Here is a 15,592-nt window from a genome sequence, read left to right on the forward strand (position 1 = left end):
GGGTGGGGGTCGCTCTTGGAGGAGGCCGAGGGGGAGGGGGCGGGGGAGGGGACGGAGTGTTGGGTAAGACCACCGTGTACTTTCATCCATCCATCCCCCACCGCCTTCAACTCTTTTGAAGTCCGGCCCAAGGAAGTTGCTCGCGAGGCTTAGGCGCCCACCACGCCGGGGGTCTCGCGGGGGAATCCCAGACTCTGCACCGCTTTCCGGTGGGTGACCATTTTGGACAGGCCAAGCCACGGAAAACCCTTTCGTCTGCAGCGGGGCGTCGCGGGAATCGAAGCAGCATCCCCGGGAGGGCAGAGGTGCCAGCCCCCCCTGAGACGCCCCCCCGAGATCTTCTACCGGGGTCTGCTCCTTGCACCGAGCCTGGAGGGGGCCGCTTTGGTTGGTTATGGGGGAGGTAACTTTGCTGGGGACCTACCGCCCCTCCCCCACCGCTGGCAAAGGAAACTTTACGGCTTTCACCTAATGCGCCTCTCTCCAGATGTGGCCGTTACCCTAAAGCAGAGTTTCCGCAGGCTTTGAAACCCCTGCGCCCCTCTAGCTGCCCCCCCCACGATGCCACCGGGTGCCCCCCCCACGATGCCACCGGGGATGCCCCCAACTCCAGACCCTCCCTGCGCCCCAACTAAGCCGCCTTCAGAGAGCCCGAGATTCTGGCTGCGCTTGGTGGAGTCTGGGTCCCCTGGGGCCAAGCCCCCCCCCCAACCGGGCAGAAGTCTCCAGCCGGGACAGGGTGCAAAGGCGACCCCCACAACCGGGCAGAAGTCTCCAGGAGTGGGAGGGGGTGCAAAGGCGACCCCTCCCGCGGAAGGCCGCCCTGCTGGCTTATCTCCGCCGGGGAGGGGCGCCTGATGCCTGGGCGCGATAGCGGCGCTCGCCCGCGTCCTCTGGCCGCCGTCCAAGGGGAGGGGGGGCGGGCGGGGCTGGACTTCTCCCGCCAGGAGCGCCTCCTTGCAGAGTCCCTTCCCGGCCGCCTCCCGCAGTCGGATCGCAGCCCGCGCGGCTTCCAGGCGAAGGAGCTTGTCAGGCGGGCAGGTGCGCTGGTGGGTTGCGGGTGGGAGCCGCGGGGAGGCTGGGCAGGACTTGCTCTTCCCGGGCAGGGAGAGACCAAGGCGGGCGGAGGGGGGCAAAGCTCCAAGCGGCGGAGGGGGCGCTCCCGGGGACGCCCCCGGCCTCAAGCTTCCCCTCCCTGCAGGTCCCTACGCTCCACGCGCTTAGCGGAGCGGAGCTGCGCGCTCCATGCAACCGGAGACCCGGCGTCCCCCAGGATGCATCCCGTTGGAGCCGCATCGCCCCTGCTTGACGGCCCCACAAATCCCCAGGAAGAAAGATGGGGTACCCCTACTTCGGTCCGTGGGCTACCCGGCAGAGGAGCCGCTGGATGGAGGACCCCTAAGCGGGGCAAAGTGGCCAGGGGGGCTTTGTGCAGCACAGATTACAGAGTACCAGAGTGGGAAGGGACCTTGGAGGTCATCTAGTCCAGCCCCCACCCAAGCAGGAGACCCTGTACCATTCCAGCCAAGTTTTCAAGAAGGTGCTGGAGTCAACCATTTGTCTGAAATGGCCTAGGCTGAGCAGGGGGTTGGACTAGAAGACCTCCAATGTCCCTTCCAGCTCTGTGAGTCTCTGAAATGGCTGTCCAGTCTCCTCCTAAAAGCCACCCGTGATTTCTTCCTTTAGGTGGCTCCTTCTACCAGGGACCTGCAGCCTAGTGCGAACTAGTTCAGGCTCAGTTGGGGGGGGGGGGTCAGCTGAGTTTGGAGGGTGAAAGCTCTGCTCTTGGGGATGGGGGTGGGGAGTGAGAGGACCCTCCAGCTGGCCAAGGAGGGAAGAATCAGCCTTAACATTCATGGGGGACAGGCGGCTGGTCCCTTCCTCCTCCATGGAAGAATAACAGAGTCGGAAGGGACCTTGGAGGTCTTCTAGTCCAGCCCCCTGCTCAAGAGGAGACCCTATCCCATTCCAGACAAATGGTTGTCCAATCTCTTCTTAAAAGCCTCCAGTGACAAGCCGTTCCACTGGTTAATTGTCCTCACTGTTAGGAAGTTTCTCCTTAGTTCTGAGTTGCTTCTCTCTGGTGAATTTCCATACATTCCTTCTTGTGCTGCCTTTAGGGAAGAGGGGGCCACTGGGACCCCCAAGCTACCACCTCTCTCTCTCTCTCTCTCTCTCTCTCTCCCAGGTTCCTGATGGCCGTCCAGGCTCCCCTCCTGCTCCTCCTGCTGGCCCTCTGGGGCAGCTGCAGCGCCTCCGCCTCCTACCCGCATCATCTGGTGCAGCTGAGCTCGCGTCGCAGTGCCTGCAAGCCCGTGCCCAGCAGCATGAGCCTGTGCCACGGTGTGGGCTACAGCGAGATGCGGCTGCCCAACCTGCTGGGCCACGACACCATGAAGGAGGCCCTGCAGCAGGCGGCCTCCTGGGTGCCCCTCCTGACCAAGCAGTGCCACCGCGAGACCAAGAAGTTCCTCTGCTCCCTCTTCGCCCCCGTCTGCATCAGCCAGGTGGAGGAGCCCATCTTCCCCTGCCGGTCCCTCTGCGAGGCCGTCCGGGACAGCTGCCTGCCCGTCATGGCCGCCTTCGGCTTCCCTTGGCCCGAAATGCTCAACTGCAGCCGCTTCCCTGGGGGCAACGAGCTCTGCATCCCCCCGGTGGGCCCTGAGGACCAAGAGCAGCCCCCGCGAGAAGGTGAGCGGCTGGGAGAGAGGGGTGGGCTGGCCGGGGGGCGGGGGGCAGCAGGGAGACCCAGGCCCAGGCACTGCTTGGAGAATTTTGGGGGGAGTCACCATGCGCTGCACCCCTTCAAGTACAGGTAGTCCTCAGCTTTCGACCGGAATTGAGACCAAAATTTTAGGTTGCTAAGCGAGACATTTATTAAGGGAGTTTTTGTCCCATGTTACGGCCTTTCTTGCCACAGTTGTTAAGTGAGTCACTGCAGATGTTCAATTGGCAACAGGGGGGTTAAGTGAGTCTGTTTCCCTCCATTCATTTTGCTGGCCAGAAAGGGGATCACGTGACCCTGGGACACTGTGACCGTCATAAAGGTGAGTCAGCTGGCAAGCGTCTGAATTTGGATCATGGGACCAAGGGGATGTTGCAATGGTTGTAAGGGTGAAAAATGGTCTTAGGTCACATTTTGCAGGGCCCCTGGTGACTTTGAATAGTCACTAAATGAAGTGTGCGTCTGTATACACACACACACACACCCATATATACACACACACACAGTTTCCTTCTGGTGAGAGGGGGGGGTCCTTGGGGCTCACTGAGCTTCGTAGTTTTATCGCTGACATTTCCTGACCCAACTAGGAACATCATCAAGGAAGGAGGCCTTGGGGAAGGGGGTTTGGAGAGCCGTTTCTCTCCCCCTCCAGAATCTTTTTCATTCTTCTGATTATCTTAAGAGCCAACAAGAACACTTTGGCCTGGGGGTGGGGGGGGGTGGGGAATTGTTTGCTGGAGAGCTGTTGAGCCTGTGTACAAAGGGATGAAGGCAGGAGGTGAGATCCAATCTAAAAAGGCAACATTGCCAAATATTTACACAGAGCAACACAAAAGAGGATGCCAATCAGTTGAGAAAGGTCTCACTTATATCAGAGCCCTTCCCCTCCCACCTGCAAAATGCTTTCTCTCCCTCCCTCTTCCCCCTCCTCCTTTCTCCCCCTCTCTTTCTCTCTCTCTTTCTTTCCCTCTCCCCCCCTCTCTCTTTCACAAACGCACCCCCTCAAACCCCCCTTCCCTCCAATATAAAGAGGTGGCACTTAGTAGTCACGGAGGAAACTGCCCTACAGCTCCCACCCATCCCTCCCCAGCCATTTGCGAGGGGGCTTTTCCTGTTGATCTCATCTCCCCAAGGGTCACCCTTCCAAGAGGAGAAAAGGCTCACTTCATGGCAACTGCACAGTTTTTCAGAGGGTAGAACTGAGTTGTGTGGGGGGGGGAGGGGGGAGTTGATTCTTATAGACAGAAGAAAATATTTGTCGCTCAGGGTGGAACTGTGGGGTCCTTGGTGCTCTCTGAGCTGGGTGGTTTCCTTGCAGACATTTAATGACCCAACTAGGGAACATCATCAATGCTAGAAGGAAGGGGTGTGTGTGCAAGGGGGTAGAGGAGGAGGAGGAGGAGGCCTGTGGGGGGGGGGTCTTTGGTGCTCTCTGCACTGAGTGGTTTCCTTGCAGATGTCTAATGACCCAAGTGGGGAACATCTTCTTTGGTAAAGAATCATTTGCACACACACAAAAAAAACCCAGCTCAGAGAGCACCAAGGACCCCAAAGTGTGATTCTCTCCCCACCCCACCCCCAGGTGGGAGCAGCCCCTCTGTGCTCAGGAGGGAGGGGAGGCTGAGCCCTGCCTCCCCCCTTTTCATCCCAACCATTCCTGAGTGTGTCCGTGGCCTTCTTCCCATTCCCCTGGGAGCAGAACCGAGTGGGGGGGGGGTTTCCCTTGCAACATCCCGTGAGTCAGCCGAAGGGTGGCTGGGGGTCCTGCGTGCACAGCGCACGGATGAAGAAACCCATCAAAGCTCAACTGCGCTCACAGACCCCTGAGTCACGCGGTGACCAGCACAATCCAAACAGTTGCAACCACCGTTGAGGGCTGATTTCACACAATGGTTGGAGTCGACCTGCAGTGGTAGGGGTCTCCCTCCCCCCCCCCTCTGACCCACAGAGACTACGAACCTCCCAGGTCTCTCCCTGATCCAGAGGGCAGGGAGGGGGAACAGACCCACTGTAGAGATCTTCAGTAACTCTATTCATCCGTCCATCCATCCTTCTGTCTGTCTGTCTGTCTATCTATCATCTGTCTGTCTGTCTGTCTGTCTGTCTGTCTGTCTGTCTGTCTGTCTGTCTGTCTGTCTGTCTGTCTTATGTTTCCCATCTGGCCTGGAAGCAACTCTCAGCAACATACAGTCATTAAAACGAATAAAAGTACATTTAAACAATAACCTTCATTTACTTTGAAGTCTTTGAATTACGACCACAACTGATTTTCACCCTGCGCCCCCCCTCCCCCCACTCTCTCTGTCCCCTTCCAGATGCCGTTTGCACAGCCTGCCTTGATTCTGGACCAAGTGAGAAGGATTTCTTGGAGAAAGTCTGCAACCAGGATTTCGGTGAGTCTGGAGAAGTTTGGGCAGCCATTTACCGGAAATGGTGTGGAGTCTCCTGCTTGAGCAGAGGATTGGACTAGAAGACCTCCAAGGTCCCTTCTGGTATTCTGTTATGAAGATGAACGGTTTCAGGAACTAGGCAGGTCTTGTCTAATGAAAAGAAGGACTAGTGGGTGTTAGGATAGCAGCCTTCCAGTATTTGAGGGGCTGCCCCAAAGAAGAGGGGGTCAACTTATTCTCCAGAAGGCAGGAGAAGAAGCAACGGGTGGAAACTCATCAAGGAGAGAAGAAGCAACCTGGAATTCAGGAGAAACTTCCTGACAATGAAGAATATTTAATCAGCTTTCCACCAGAGGTTGTGGGTTCTCCATCATTGGACATTTTCAATAAGAGACTAGGCAACGTTTTCTCCGTAAATGTATGGGGATGGACTAGATTCTAGAAGATCCTCAAAGTCTCTTCCAGCTCTATGATTCTATGAGACAGAAAGAGAAGATAGATAGATAGATAGATAGATAGATAGATGATAGATAGATAGATAGATAGATAGATGATAGATAGATAGATAGATAGATGATAGATAGATAATAGATGGATGGATGGATGGATGGATGGATGGATGGATGAATAGATATGATGATATGATGGATAGGTAAATAGAGAGATGGATGGATGGATGGAGATAGATGGGTAGGTAGATAGATGATAGATGGATGGATGGATAAACGGATATGATGATATAGATGGATGGATGGAGATAGATGGGTAGGTAGGTAGATGATAGAAAGAGAGAGAGAGAGAGAGAGAGAGAGAGAGATGATAGATATAGACAGATAGATTAGATTAGATAGATAGATAGATAGATAGATAGATAGATAGATGATAGATAGATAGATAGATAGATAGATAGATAGATAGATAGATAGATAGATCTATCTGATATAAAGATAGATGATAGAACAGCTGGCCTCCAGAAGTGCTGGGAGCTCCATCCCTGGAGGTTTTGAAGAAGAGACTGGAGAGCCATTTGTCTGGAGTGGTAGAGGGTCTCCTGCTTGGACAAGGGGTTGGACTGGAAGACCTCCAAGGTCCCTCTGTTATTCTGAAGGCTTGACCTCTTCCTTCTCCTTCTTACAGCTCTGAAGATGACCATCAAATCCTTCTCCAGCGTCGGGGGTGACCTGAAAATCATCCCGGAGCTCCGCGGCCGGACGCTTTACAAGCAGGCCAGCTGGTCCGAAGAGGAGCGGAAGAAGCCGGTTCTGTGGCTGCCGGAGGGCGAGGCCTGCTCCTGCGAAGAGCTGGCTGGGGGGCCGGGCACGGTGGTTTTGGCCATGGGGCACCGTCTCAGCAACCGCCTGGTCCTCTCCTGGGTCCGGAGGTGGAAGCACGGGGAGAAGGAGCTGAAGAGGTTCTCCAGGGCGGTGCGGAAGCTGCAGTGTTAGAGGGGGCTCCTCGATGCCCACCATCCTCTGCCCGCTGTGGACCCTCGGGGTGGAAGTCGGGCCTGCCCCAAACCTTGCAGGCAACCGGTTCTCCCGGATCACAGCCGACCTGGCACTGAGGGAGCAGCTAGCAAACTATGAGGAACGGAGCGGCGGCTCTGCTGTGGCGCTGCAGAGAAGGGGGAGGGGGGAGGGGGGAACAATAAAGGTAGTCCTTGACTTACAGCAGTTCATTTAGCGACCGCTCAAAATCACAATAGAACTGAAAACCTGTCCTAGGACCAGAGGTGGGATCCTCCCGGTTCGGCCGAGAAGGTCCATGCCTCCCAACCGGTTCTATCAGTTCATTTTGCTTTTTGCTTCCGCGCATGTGCAGAAGCAATGTTTTCACTACTGCGCATCAAGCGCCCACGCGTGCAAAGTGTGTCCCTGGGCGAACTGGCAGTAAAAGAACCTGGAACCCACCCCTGGCTACGACCTTTGGTGCAGCCCCAGGTCATGGGATCAAAATTCAGTGGGTGGGCAATTGGTTCATACTTATGATGGCTGCAGTGTCCCAAGATCACTCGATCCCCTTTTGCGACCTTCCAAGTCAATGGGGGAAATCCAGATTCAATTAACGACCGGGTTACTAACCTATCAGTGATTCACTTAACAATTATGGCAAGGAGGGTCGTAAAATGGGGCAAAACTCAATTGGTGTCTCAATAACAGAAATATTGGTCATAAGTCGAGGACTATCTGTAAAATGACAGGGCGAGGAAGCAAGACAGAGGGAGGGGCGCTTTTTCCTAGACAATCACAAGTGCAGGAAACTGACAAGGAGCAAATTCTGTTTTTTAAAGCCAGAGATGCAGCAATGTTAAAATTTGCAGCCTGGATTGCAATGATCAGGGAACAATTTCGGGTTATCAATCTAGCCCCCACGTAAGAACAGAAGCCACCTGTGGCCCCTCTCTCCTCCCAGTGCCCCACCCAACAGCCCACGGAAGGCCATTCCAGCCGGGCTGAATAGTTGCAGGTTAGCCATTGGCCCACATCGGCACAAAAGTAACATGGCCGGTTTCTGGTGGTTCCTCCTTGGGCAATCCCCAACCTGGTGAATTTGCAACACATGGTAAAACCCGGAAAATGGGTGGATGTGGTGATCAGGCAAAACATTTCCTGAACCATATTGAGTCATTGGCACTGACTGGAACCCAGGCGGCTACCAGCTCTCTCAACTGCCCTGCTAAGCCCAAGGGTTGTGGACGCCCACCTCAAGTGCCAAAGACCCCACATTGGCCGGTTTTGTGCCATAGGCTGCACCAAAGTGGTCTTGGCTAAAGGGGGGGGGAGCTGCTCAGCATCTCGTGGGTTTCCAGCCATTGGCGCCCCAGAACGTGGAGACGGCCTGAGTGATATTTGCTTCCGGCGTTCGCCTGTCGGCCAACCTATTTTATAAGTTCTTGAGGCGTCCAAGGTGGGCGTGAGAGACCCTAAGCAGGCCTTCGACGTTTGGCAGCTCAAACTTCCATGTCATTGATACACTGCATGGAGAGCCTCCTAATGCAAGCAGGGCCTACCTGTCTTCTCATCGATCCAGGTTGATGAAGGTAGAATCATTTGATGTACCAGAAGGTTTGTCTGCCCATCATTCTGACAATACCACTTTCTTTGTGGTATCCAAAATGCCACCAGAAGCTGCTCCTGAAAGCCCTCCTCTCTTTCTGTCCTTTTTTTTTGTTATGCCTTAGCTAAATAGTTGGCTGTTATTAAAGGAAGCCCATGTACCCAGTCTCGTGGTTTGATTTCTAACTGGTGGGGAAGTGAACCATGAACGGAATCCAATTCTGGTTGCCACAATGTAAAATAGACGCGGAGACCCTGGAGAAAGAGGATTAGGAGACTGAAGGCTAAAACATATGAAGAACGGGTGCAGGAACTGGGCATGGCCCAGAAAAGAAGGACTGGGGAAAGACGGGCAGACATGATAGCAGTCTTCTAGTACCTGATGGTCTGTCACAGAGGAGAAGGGCTCCACCTCTTCTCCAAAGCACCTGAAAGCAGAGCAAGAAGCAACGGATGGAAGCCCATCAAGGAGAGAACAACCTGGAATTGAGGAGAAACGTCCTAAGAGTGAGGACAATTAACCAGTGGAACTACTTGCCATCAGAACTTGTGGATGCTCCATCGCTGGAGGTTTTCAAGAAGAGATTGGACAACCATATGTCTAAAATGGTCTAGGGTCTCCTGATTGGGCAGGGGGTTGGACTAGATGACCTTTGTGGTCCCTTCCAATTCTGATATCCTGTATTCAGTTCTGACTTAGGTATTTATGGTAGGAATTGGGGAGTAGGAGCAGGCACAGCTATCTTTCCCTAGGGCCCTCCAGTCACAAGCCTCCCCTTACACCAGAGAAGGGCCTTTGAAGGGCCTCCATCTTAAAAGTGCTCAGAACCTCCAAGATGGGAGGGGGCAAGGGCACCCCTGAGTGGCACCAAAGACATACCTGGTGTTGGAGTGGGCGTGGCCATTCTGTCCTCCGTCTACCTGGACAGGATGACAACCTTGAGATTCAGAGTTGCGTTTATCCATCACCAAAGCTTCCCCTTCAAGGCTGAGATCCAGCGCAGTCTCTGTTCTTCCTTTCCTATTTGCCACCTGTCTCAGGTGGACAGGTAACCCAGGAAGTAGCTCCAGGGTTGCCATCAATCATTCATGCTGCCCATTGTCCTTTGAGAGGCAGAAGGGGTTCTCGGCTGGCTGCAACTTCGGACAGGTAAGGCAACGGAGGGGCTGCCCCATGGCAGTTTCCACAGCTTAAGGGTTTTTCACTGTGACCAGCTGACCTGGTCGCCCCACATCCTTGGAGAAAGAAGCAGCTGGCCTGAAACCAATGTCCAGCAATTGTCTGACTTCCCTCTAAGGTCCGGAGAGCAAATCCAAGGCTTTGCAGACCAGGCAGTGGGGTGCCGAGGGCCCTGGACCACCAAGGACAAAAGGCGTCCCATCCCTGGGGCTGGGAGTGAGATCAGGGCAAGAAGGACTAAGGGTGATATGAAAGCATCAACATCCATACAAAGAAGAGGAAGTCAGGCTGTTCTCCAAAGCACCCGAGGGCAGGACAAGAAGCAACGATGGGTGGAAACCCATCAAGGAGAGAAGCAAGGAGGAATTTCCTGACAGGGAGAACAGTTATTCAGAGGAATGGCTTCCCTTCCCTGGAGGCCTTCAAGAAGAGACTGGACAGGCATTTATCCGAAATGGGCATAGGATCTCCAGGCTGAGGAGGAGGCTGGACTAAAAGACCTCCAAGGACTGACCCATCATTCTGTGTAAGACTGTGCAGTCTCTACTGGAGGGAAGCCACTGATTCATTGTCCTCCCTCTCAGGAAATTCCTCCTTGCCTCCAGGTGGTTTCTCCCCTTGATTAGTTTCCATCCATTGTTTTCTTGTCCTGCCTTCTGGTGCTTTGGAGAACAGATGGACTCTCCCCTCTTCTTTGTGACATCCCTAGTCCTTCTCTTCACTAGATTAGACCTAATAGTTAAATAATTTAATTTAATTTAAGTAATTAAAGAACTAGACTTGTCTGTGTTGACCGCTTTTCAGCAGAAACGTTTCTTCCTAGGAGGACATCCTGACAAGTGACCGACCTTTCAGTTAAAGTGGGGAGTGAGCGGAGGGGCTCCGCGACCCCTCCCTGCCCCTCTGTCCTTGCCCAATTGGCCTTCTCACACACACACCCAGCCCTCCCGAGTGCCCCCATGGTCTCTCCGGCCATCGCCCTGGCCTTCCTGCCCTTGGTGGTCACCTTACTCATCCGCTATCGCCATTACTTCCTGCTCTTCTACCGAGCGGTGCTGCTGCGGAAGCTGCGGGACTACCTGACTGGCGTCTCCCGGGAGGAGAGGGCCTTCCGCTACGTCCTGAGCCAGGCCATCCCCGGAGACCCCCTGCACATCCTGGAGACCTACGACCGGTGGAGCTACCACTGCGAGTATCTCAGCAACCTGGGACCTCAGAAAGGTGGGCACTCCCTTTACATTGGTTAGATATACGTAGATGGATAGATATGAGAGAGAGAGATAAATGAAGAAAGAAAGGACAAAGAAGGAAGGAAGAATGGATGGAAAGAAGGAGGGAAGGAAAGAGAAACAAAAGAAAGAAAGAAAGAAAGAAAGGAAGAAGGAAGGAATGAAAGAAAGAGAAACAAATGAAATAGAGAGAGAGAGAGAGAGAAAGAAAGAAAGAAAGAAAGAAAGAAAGAAAGGAAGAAGGAAGGAATGAAAGAAAGAGAAACAAATGAAATAGAGAGAGAGAGAAAGAAAGAAAGAAAGAAAGAAAGAAAGAAAGAAAGAAAGAAAGAAAGAAAGAAAGAAAGAAAAAGAGAAAGAAAGAAAGGGAAAAAAAAGAAAACTGGTAAGTTAAGTAGAAAGAGTACTGCAAGGAAGCTTCACTCCATTTTCTTCTTCAGTTAGAAAACCGACAGCAGAAAAGGCCCCTCCGTCAAGTCTGCCTTTTGAATTTCTTTCAATTATTTATCTTATTTTAGCTTTTTAATTTATGTCAGACGATGGACCTGCGTTTATACCCCAAGCATGTTTAAACTCAGTTCCTGATGAATGACCCACCACTTCTGCTGGACTAACTATCTGTATCTATACCCGTATAAGACTTTCTATCGTGGCTTTTGAACTTCCCTCTTATCAGTTTGAGGTGGTCCCCCCCTCCCCTCCCCTCCCCCCCCCCCGTGTCCCTTACTAGAAATATTGAAAGTGCTGCTTTCTGGGTCCCTTCTCCCACCGCTAATCTATTTAAGGTTTCCGTCATATCCCCCATTTTCTCTTCTGTCTTCCAGGCTGTTCAGTTCTTCCAACCTCTTCTGCAATTTTTTGTCCCTCCAACTTTGCACCATTTTCGTTGCCCGTCTCTGGACTCGACTTGGCCCTGAGACCTTGACGGCGTTCACACAACATCCCAAAGCCAGCTTGTTGGTTAAACACATCCCTGGCGGATTCCTGTGTAGCGTGCCGATCACGGTTTTCTTCCTACACACCAAATGATTGTTTAGAGCTGCTGTCTTTGCTTCTCATTTAAAAAGCAGCTCTTCAGCCAAAGCCCAATAGAGAGAGCAGTTGTGGCTGTGTTGACCGGTTACACTTGCACCAAAACATGGATTGCTTTTATCTTTTATCTTTTGTGCGTGGCACTGACCCTGTCTCGCAAACCATGATTTATGGCTTAACATGGGAATCCTGCCAATTGTGATAGGATCCTTCAGCACATGATGACTAAGGAAATCATAGCTTTGGGTTGTTATGGCCTGCAATGCAACGGACGGTTGGTCCATAAAAGCCCAGCGTGACATGAGAACTGAACCTGCCATTTCCCCCCCCCCCCCGCCATTTCTTCACTTTTTCTCCTTGAAAACGTTTCATTTCTCATCCAAGAGGCTTCTTCAGTTCTGGAGAACTTCTTGGATGAGAAGTGAAACGTTTTTAAGGAGAAAAAGTGAAGAAAGTCCAGTTGCCTTTTGGGGAAAAAGCACCTCTGGGACAACCACGACTGGGAAGGATGGAGAAATCTCCCCGGACATAGAAGGTGAACAAGGAGGTTCATTCTTCTGCCCAATCTCTCTTCCTACCATCTCAACATTTGGAAGCATCTACAGTGCCCCCCCCCCCCACTGCTTACTGTAGGATCTCCCATAGCATCGGGGGGAGGGGGGAGGGAGAAGACCCCCAGGCTGCCCATTCATGAGTCTTCCTGTTCCTCTGGTTAACTGCAACTGATCCCGAGAGCTGGCAGCCCCCCTCCCCCCCCCCGGAGACCGAGATGGTCAGGAGAAAGAGAAGAAGGAGACTTCTTCTGTCTAAAATACAGGTAGTCCTCGACTTACAACAGTTTGCTTAGTGACCGTTTGAACTTACAATGGCACTAAAAAAGTGAGTTATGGTCAGAGTTAGGCCCTTTCCAGCATCCCCATGGCCACATGGTTTACATTCAGATGCTCGTCAACTGACTCCCATATATGACGAGTGGAGTTTCCCGGAGTCATGTGACTCCTTTTGGCAGCCTTCTGACAAGGAAAGGAATGGTGGAGCCAGACTCACTTAACGACCATGTTTCTAACTTCACAACTGCAGTGATTCACTTAGCAAATGTGGCGAGAGAAAAGTCATTAAATGGGGCAAATGTTATTTAACAAAGCAACATCAATTTTGGGCTCCAAGATGGACGCACGTTGAGGGCTGCCTGCATTAAGTCTAAGCGCCAGGGCTAGAGTTGGATTCGGAATAAAAATATATATTTGTATTAAAAAAAATAACCAGTGGAACAGCTGGCCTCCAGCACTGAAGGTTTTTAAGAAGAGGCTGGATAATCACTTGTTTCAAATGGTGTAGGTAAGGTCTCCTGCTTGAGCAGGGGGCTGGACTAGAGGACCTCCAAGGTCCCTTCCAGGCCTAGGATTCTATGACTCTGAGAGAGATAGGAGACATGATAGACAGAGGGAGGGAGGGAACAGCTTCCCTTCAGACGTTGTGGGTGCTCCATCACAGGAGGCTTTTAGGAAGAGTTTGGACACCCATTTGTCTGGAACGGTACAGGGGTTGGACTAGATGACCTCCAAGCTCCCTCCCAACTCTATTCTTCTCTCAATCTGAATGGTACATTTTCCCTTCTGAAGGCTCTTTGTGGAACCGTTTGCCTCAAGCAGGTTCTGGGTGCTCCAACACAAGAGGGTATTGAGGAGAGATTGGGCAGCCCTGTGTCTGGAATAGTAGAAGGGTCTCCTGCTTGAGCAGAGGGCTGGACTAGATGACCTCTGAGGTGCCTTCCAATTCTGCCATCCTGAACCTCCTCCCTCTGGCGTTCATTCCCGCTTCCCCTTTGGCCTTTCTAATGTTCCTAGCAAAGATCCTGGAGCGCCTCATCTGTGAGCAGGCTCCCCTGACGGTCTTGGAGCTGGGCACCTACTGTGGCTACGCCTCCGTCCTCATGGCACAATCTCTACCGTTGGGCGCCCGGCTGTACACGGTGGAGATGGACGTGTGCCGGGCATCCGTGGCGGAGAAGGTGATCCGGCTGGCTGGCTTTGACGACGACACGGTGAGCAAGGCTGGGATCATCTGTGGGTCTCCCTGGGCAGGTCGGGTTGTTTGGTGGGTGGGAATCAAGCCTTCAGGTTGCCGAGGTTGGAGGCCCTTCCTTTCCCCAGCCAGCGAAGGGAAGTGCCAGGCCAGAGCAACACCAGGAGAAGAGAAATGTCACGCAGACAATATTTGAGCAGGGACAAGCCCAGGGGTCTCCAGCCTTGGCGACTTGAAGACTTGTGGACTTCAACTCCCAAAATTCCCCAGCCAGCCATGTGCCAACCCTACTCACTTCTAGTCCTGATGATGTCACCTAGTTGGGTCATGAAATGTCTGCAAGAAAGCCACCCAGGTCAGAGAGCACTGCGGGGACCCCGTGTTCTTCTTCCGCAGCCAGCCTGGGGAGTAGACTTCTCCAAAGCCTCCCAACTGCTTCGCCTGGCAGAGGGAAGCTGGTCTCCTGGCCGCCCCCCTTTATCCTGGCACCCTGGAGACGCCTCTCATGGCCAGGTTTCCTCCACTCCCTCCCTCCCCATTCGGTTTCCAAGGGCTTTGAAGAAGCTGCAGACCCTCAGGACTTCTCACCTCACCCCTCTTTCCCCCGTGCAGGTGGAACTCATCGTGGGCCCCTCGGAGGAGGTCATCCCCGTCCTCAAGGAGACCTTCCTGCTGATGGAGGTTCACCTGGTGGTCATGAGCCACTGGAAGCGCTGCTACCTCCGGGATCTGCAGCTGCTGGAAGATCACGGCCTCCTCCAGCCGGGGGCCACCATCCTGGCGGATCACGTCATCTTCCCCGGGGCCCCCCAATTCCTCCAGTACGCCAAGGCCTGCGGGAAGTACAAGTGGAGGGTGCACCGGACGAGCCTCCAGTACTTCCGCGGCATCCCCGACGGGATGGCCCAGCTGACCTACGTGGGGCTGGAGTGAGGGTCAGTGTTGCCTCCCTGCCAGAGGGGGGGGTGCAGAGGGGTGCCCGCTCTGGGAATAAGGCAGCAGGGGAGTTGCCCAGCAGACTAAAAACCTGTGCCAGGCACACTTTGAAGCCTCTGGAAAATGCCACATGGGCATACAGTCCCAAGTCTTGGTGGCCAAAAGATCCCATACAGGTAGTCCTCACCTTACGACCACAATTGAGCCTAAAACTTCTGTTGCTAAGCGGGACATTTCTTAACTGAATTTTGCCCCATTTTAAGTGCCTGAAAAAGAGTTACGTCGTTCTTTTTCAGTGCTGTGGCGAGTTCTGGGGGCTTCATGGCTGGAGGTTTTTTAGGAAGAGACTGGACAGTGGTACAAGGTCTCCTGCTTGAGCAGGGGGCTGGACTAGAAGACCTCTGAGGTCCCTTCCAGCTCTATTCTGATTGATTGTAAGTCGAGGATTACCTGTCATACTTTTAAAAAAAATTCTAAAAACCAAAGGGTTGACCACCTGCTTTCCCCTTAAGCTTCTATCAATGTTGGGATCGCAAGATGCTTCACAAACTTCGGTTTACGGTTAAAGGTAGTTCTTGACTTACAATAGTTTGTTTAATGATCGCTTAAATTACAACAGCATTGAAAAAAGTCACTTATGGCCGTTTTTCACATGCTCATATGAGCGAAAGTCAAGAGGCTTAGCAACTGGCATGTACTTATGACTGTTGCAGTGTCCCGGGGTTACTTTTGCGACCTTTTGCGACCTTCTGTCAAGCAAAGTTGATGGATTCATTTAACAACCATGTAACTTGAGAACTGCAGTGATTCCCTTAACAACGGTGGCCAGAAAGGTTGTAAAATGGAGCAAAACTCACTTAACAACTGTCTTGCTTAGCAACAGGCATTTTGTGCTCAAGTGTGCTTGTAAAGTTGATGACAAGAGATGGGAAGGAAGCTTTGGTTTCATTCTGGACTCTTCTTACATCTACTATAATTTGCAACTGAAGTTGAAGTCGAATTGCTGTGAAGAAGTTCCA

At 52.7% G+C, this 15,592-nt stretch overlaps 2 protein-coding genes across 3 annotated transcripts; both read left to right on the plus strand.

The window, feature by feature from the left end:
- The first annotated feature begins 972 nt into the window (after positions 1 to 972).
- LOC309392137 (secreted frizzled-related protein 2-like) lies at positions 973 to 8,332 on the plus strand. Of its 2 annotated transcripts, none has more exons than XM_081953133.1 (4): positions 973 to 1,041; positions 2,189 to 2,691; positions 5,041 to 5,118; positions 6,253 to 8,332. In XM_081953133.1, exons 2-4 carry the CDS (start codon positions 2,196 to 2,198, stop codon positions 6,558 to 6,560), a joined length of 882 nt encoding a protein of 293 aa, XP_081809259.1. In that variant the 5' UTR covers positions 973 to 1,041; positions 2,189 to 2,195; the 3' UTR covers positions 6,561 to 8,332. The 2 variants fall into 2 exon arrangements, with proteins under 2 accessions (XP_081809259.1, XP_081809260.1); XM_081953134.1 differs by having other exon boundaries at positions 1,010 to 1,049.
- Positions 8,333 to 10,310: 1,978 nt separating this feature from the next.
- On the plus strand, positions 10,311 to 14,570 carry LOC309390496 (transmembrane O-methyltransferase homolog; the record flags this gene model as incomplete). Its single annotated transcript, XM_081949879.1, has 3 exons — positions 10,311 to 10,572; positions 13,460 to 13,656; positions 14,250 to 14,570. The coding sequence occupies 3 exons, from the start codon at positions 10,311 to 10,313 to the stop codon at positions 14,568 to 14,570; spliced, it is 780 nt and encodes a 259-aa protein (XP_081806005.1).
- Positions 14,571 to 15,592: the final 1,022 nt, after the last annotated feature.

This window comes from Natrix helvetica (genome assembly GCF_964273705.1).
Source record: "Natrix helvetica genome assembly, chromosome: 4".
Taxonomy (NCBI): Eukaryota; Metazoa; Chordata; class Lepidosauria; order Squamata; family Natricidae; genus Natrix; species Natrix helvetica.

Bases quoted from the DNA above. Each gene is read 5' to 3' on its own strand.
- LOC309392137 (XM_081953133.1), top strand. From the start codon at position 2,196: ATGGCCGTCCAGGCTCCCCTCCTGCTCCTCCTGCTGGCCCTCTGGGGC. The intron at 2,692-5,040 runs GTGAGCGGCTGG...GTCCCCTTCCAG, and splicing joins AGAGCAGCCCCCGCGAGAAG to ATGCCGTTTGCACAGCCTGC. The intron at 5,119-6,252 runs GTGAGTCTGGAG...TCCTTCTTACAG, and splicing joins AGTCTGCAACCAGGATTTCG to CTCTGAAGATGACCATCAAA.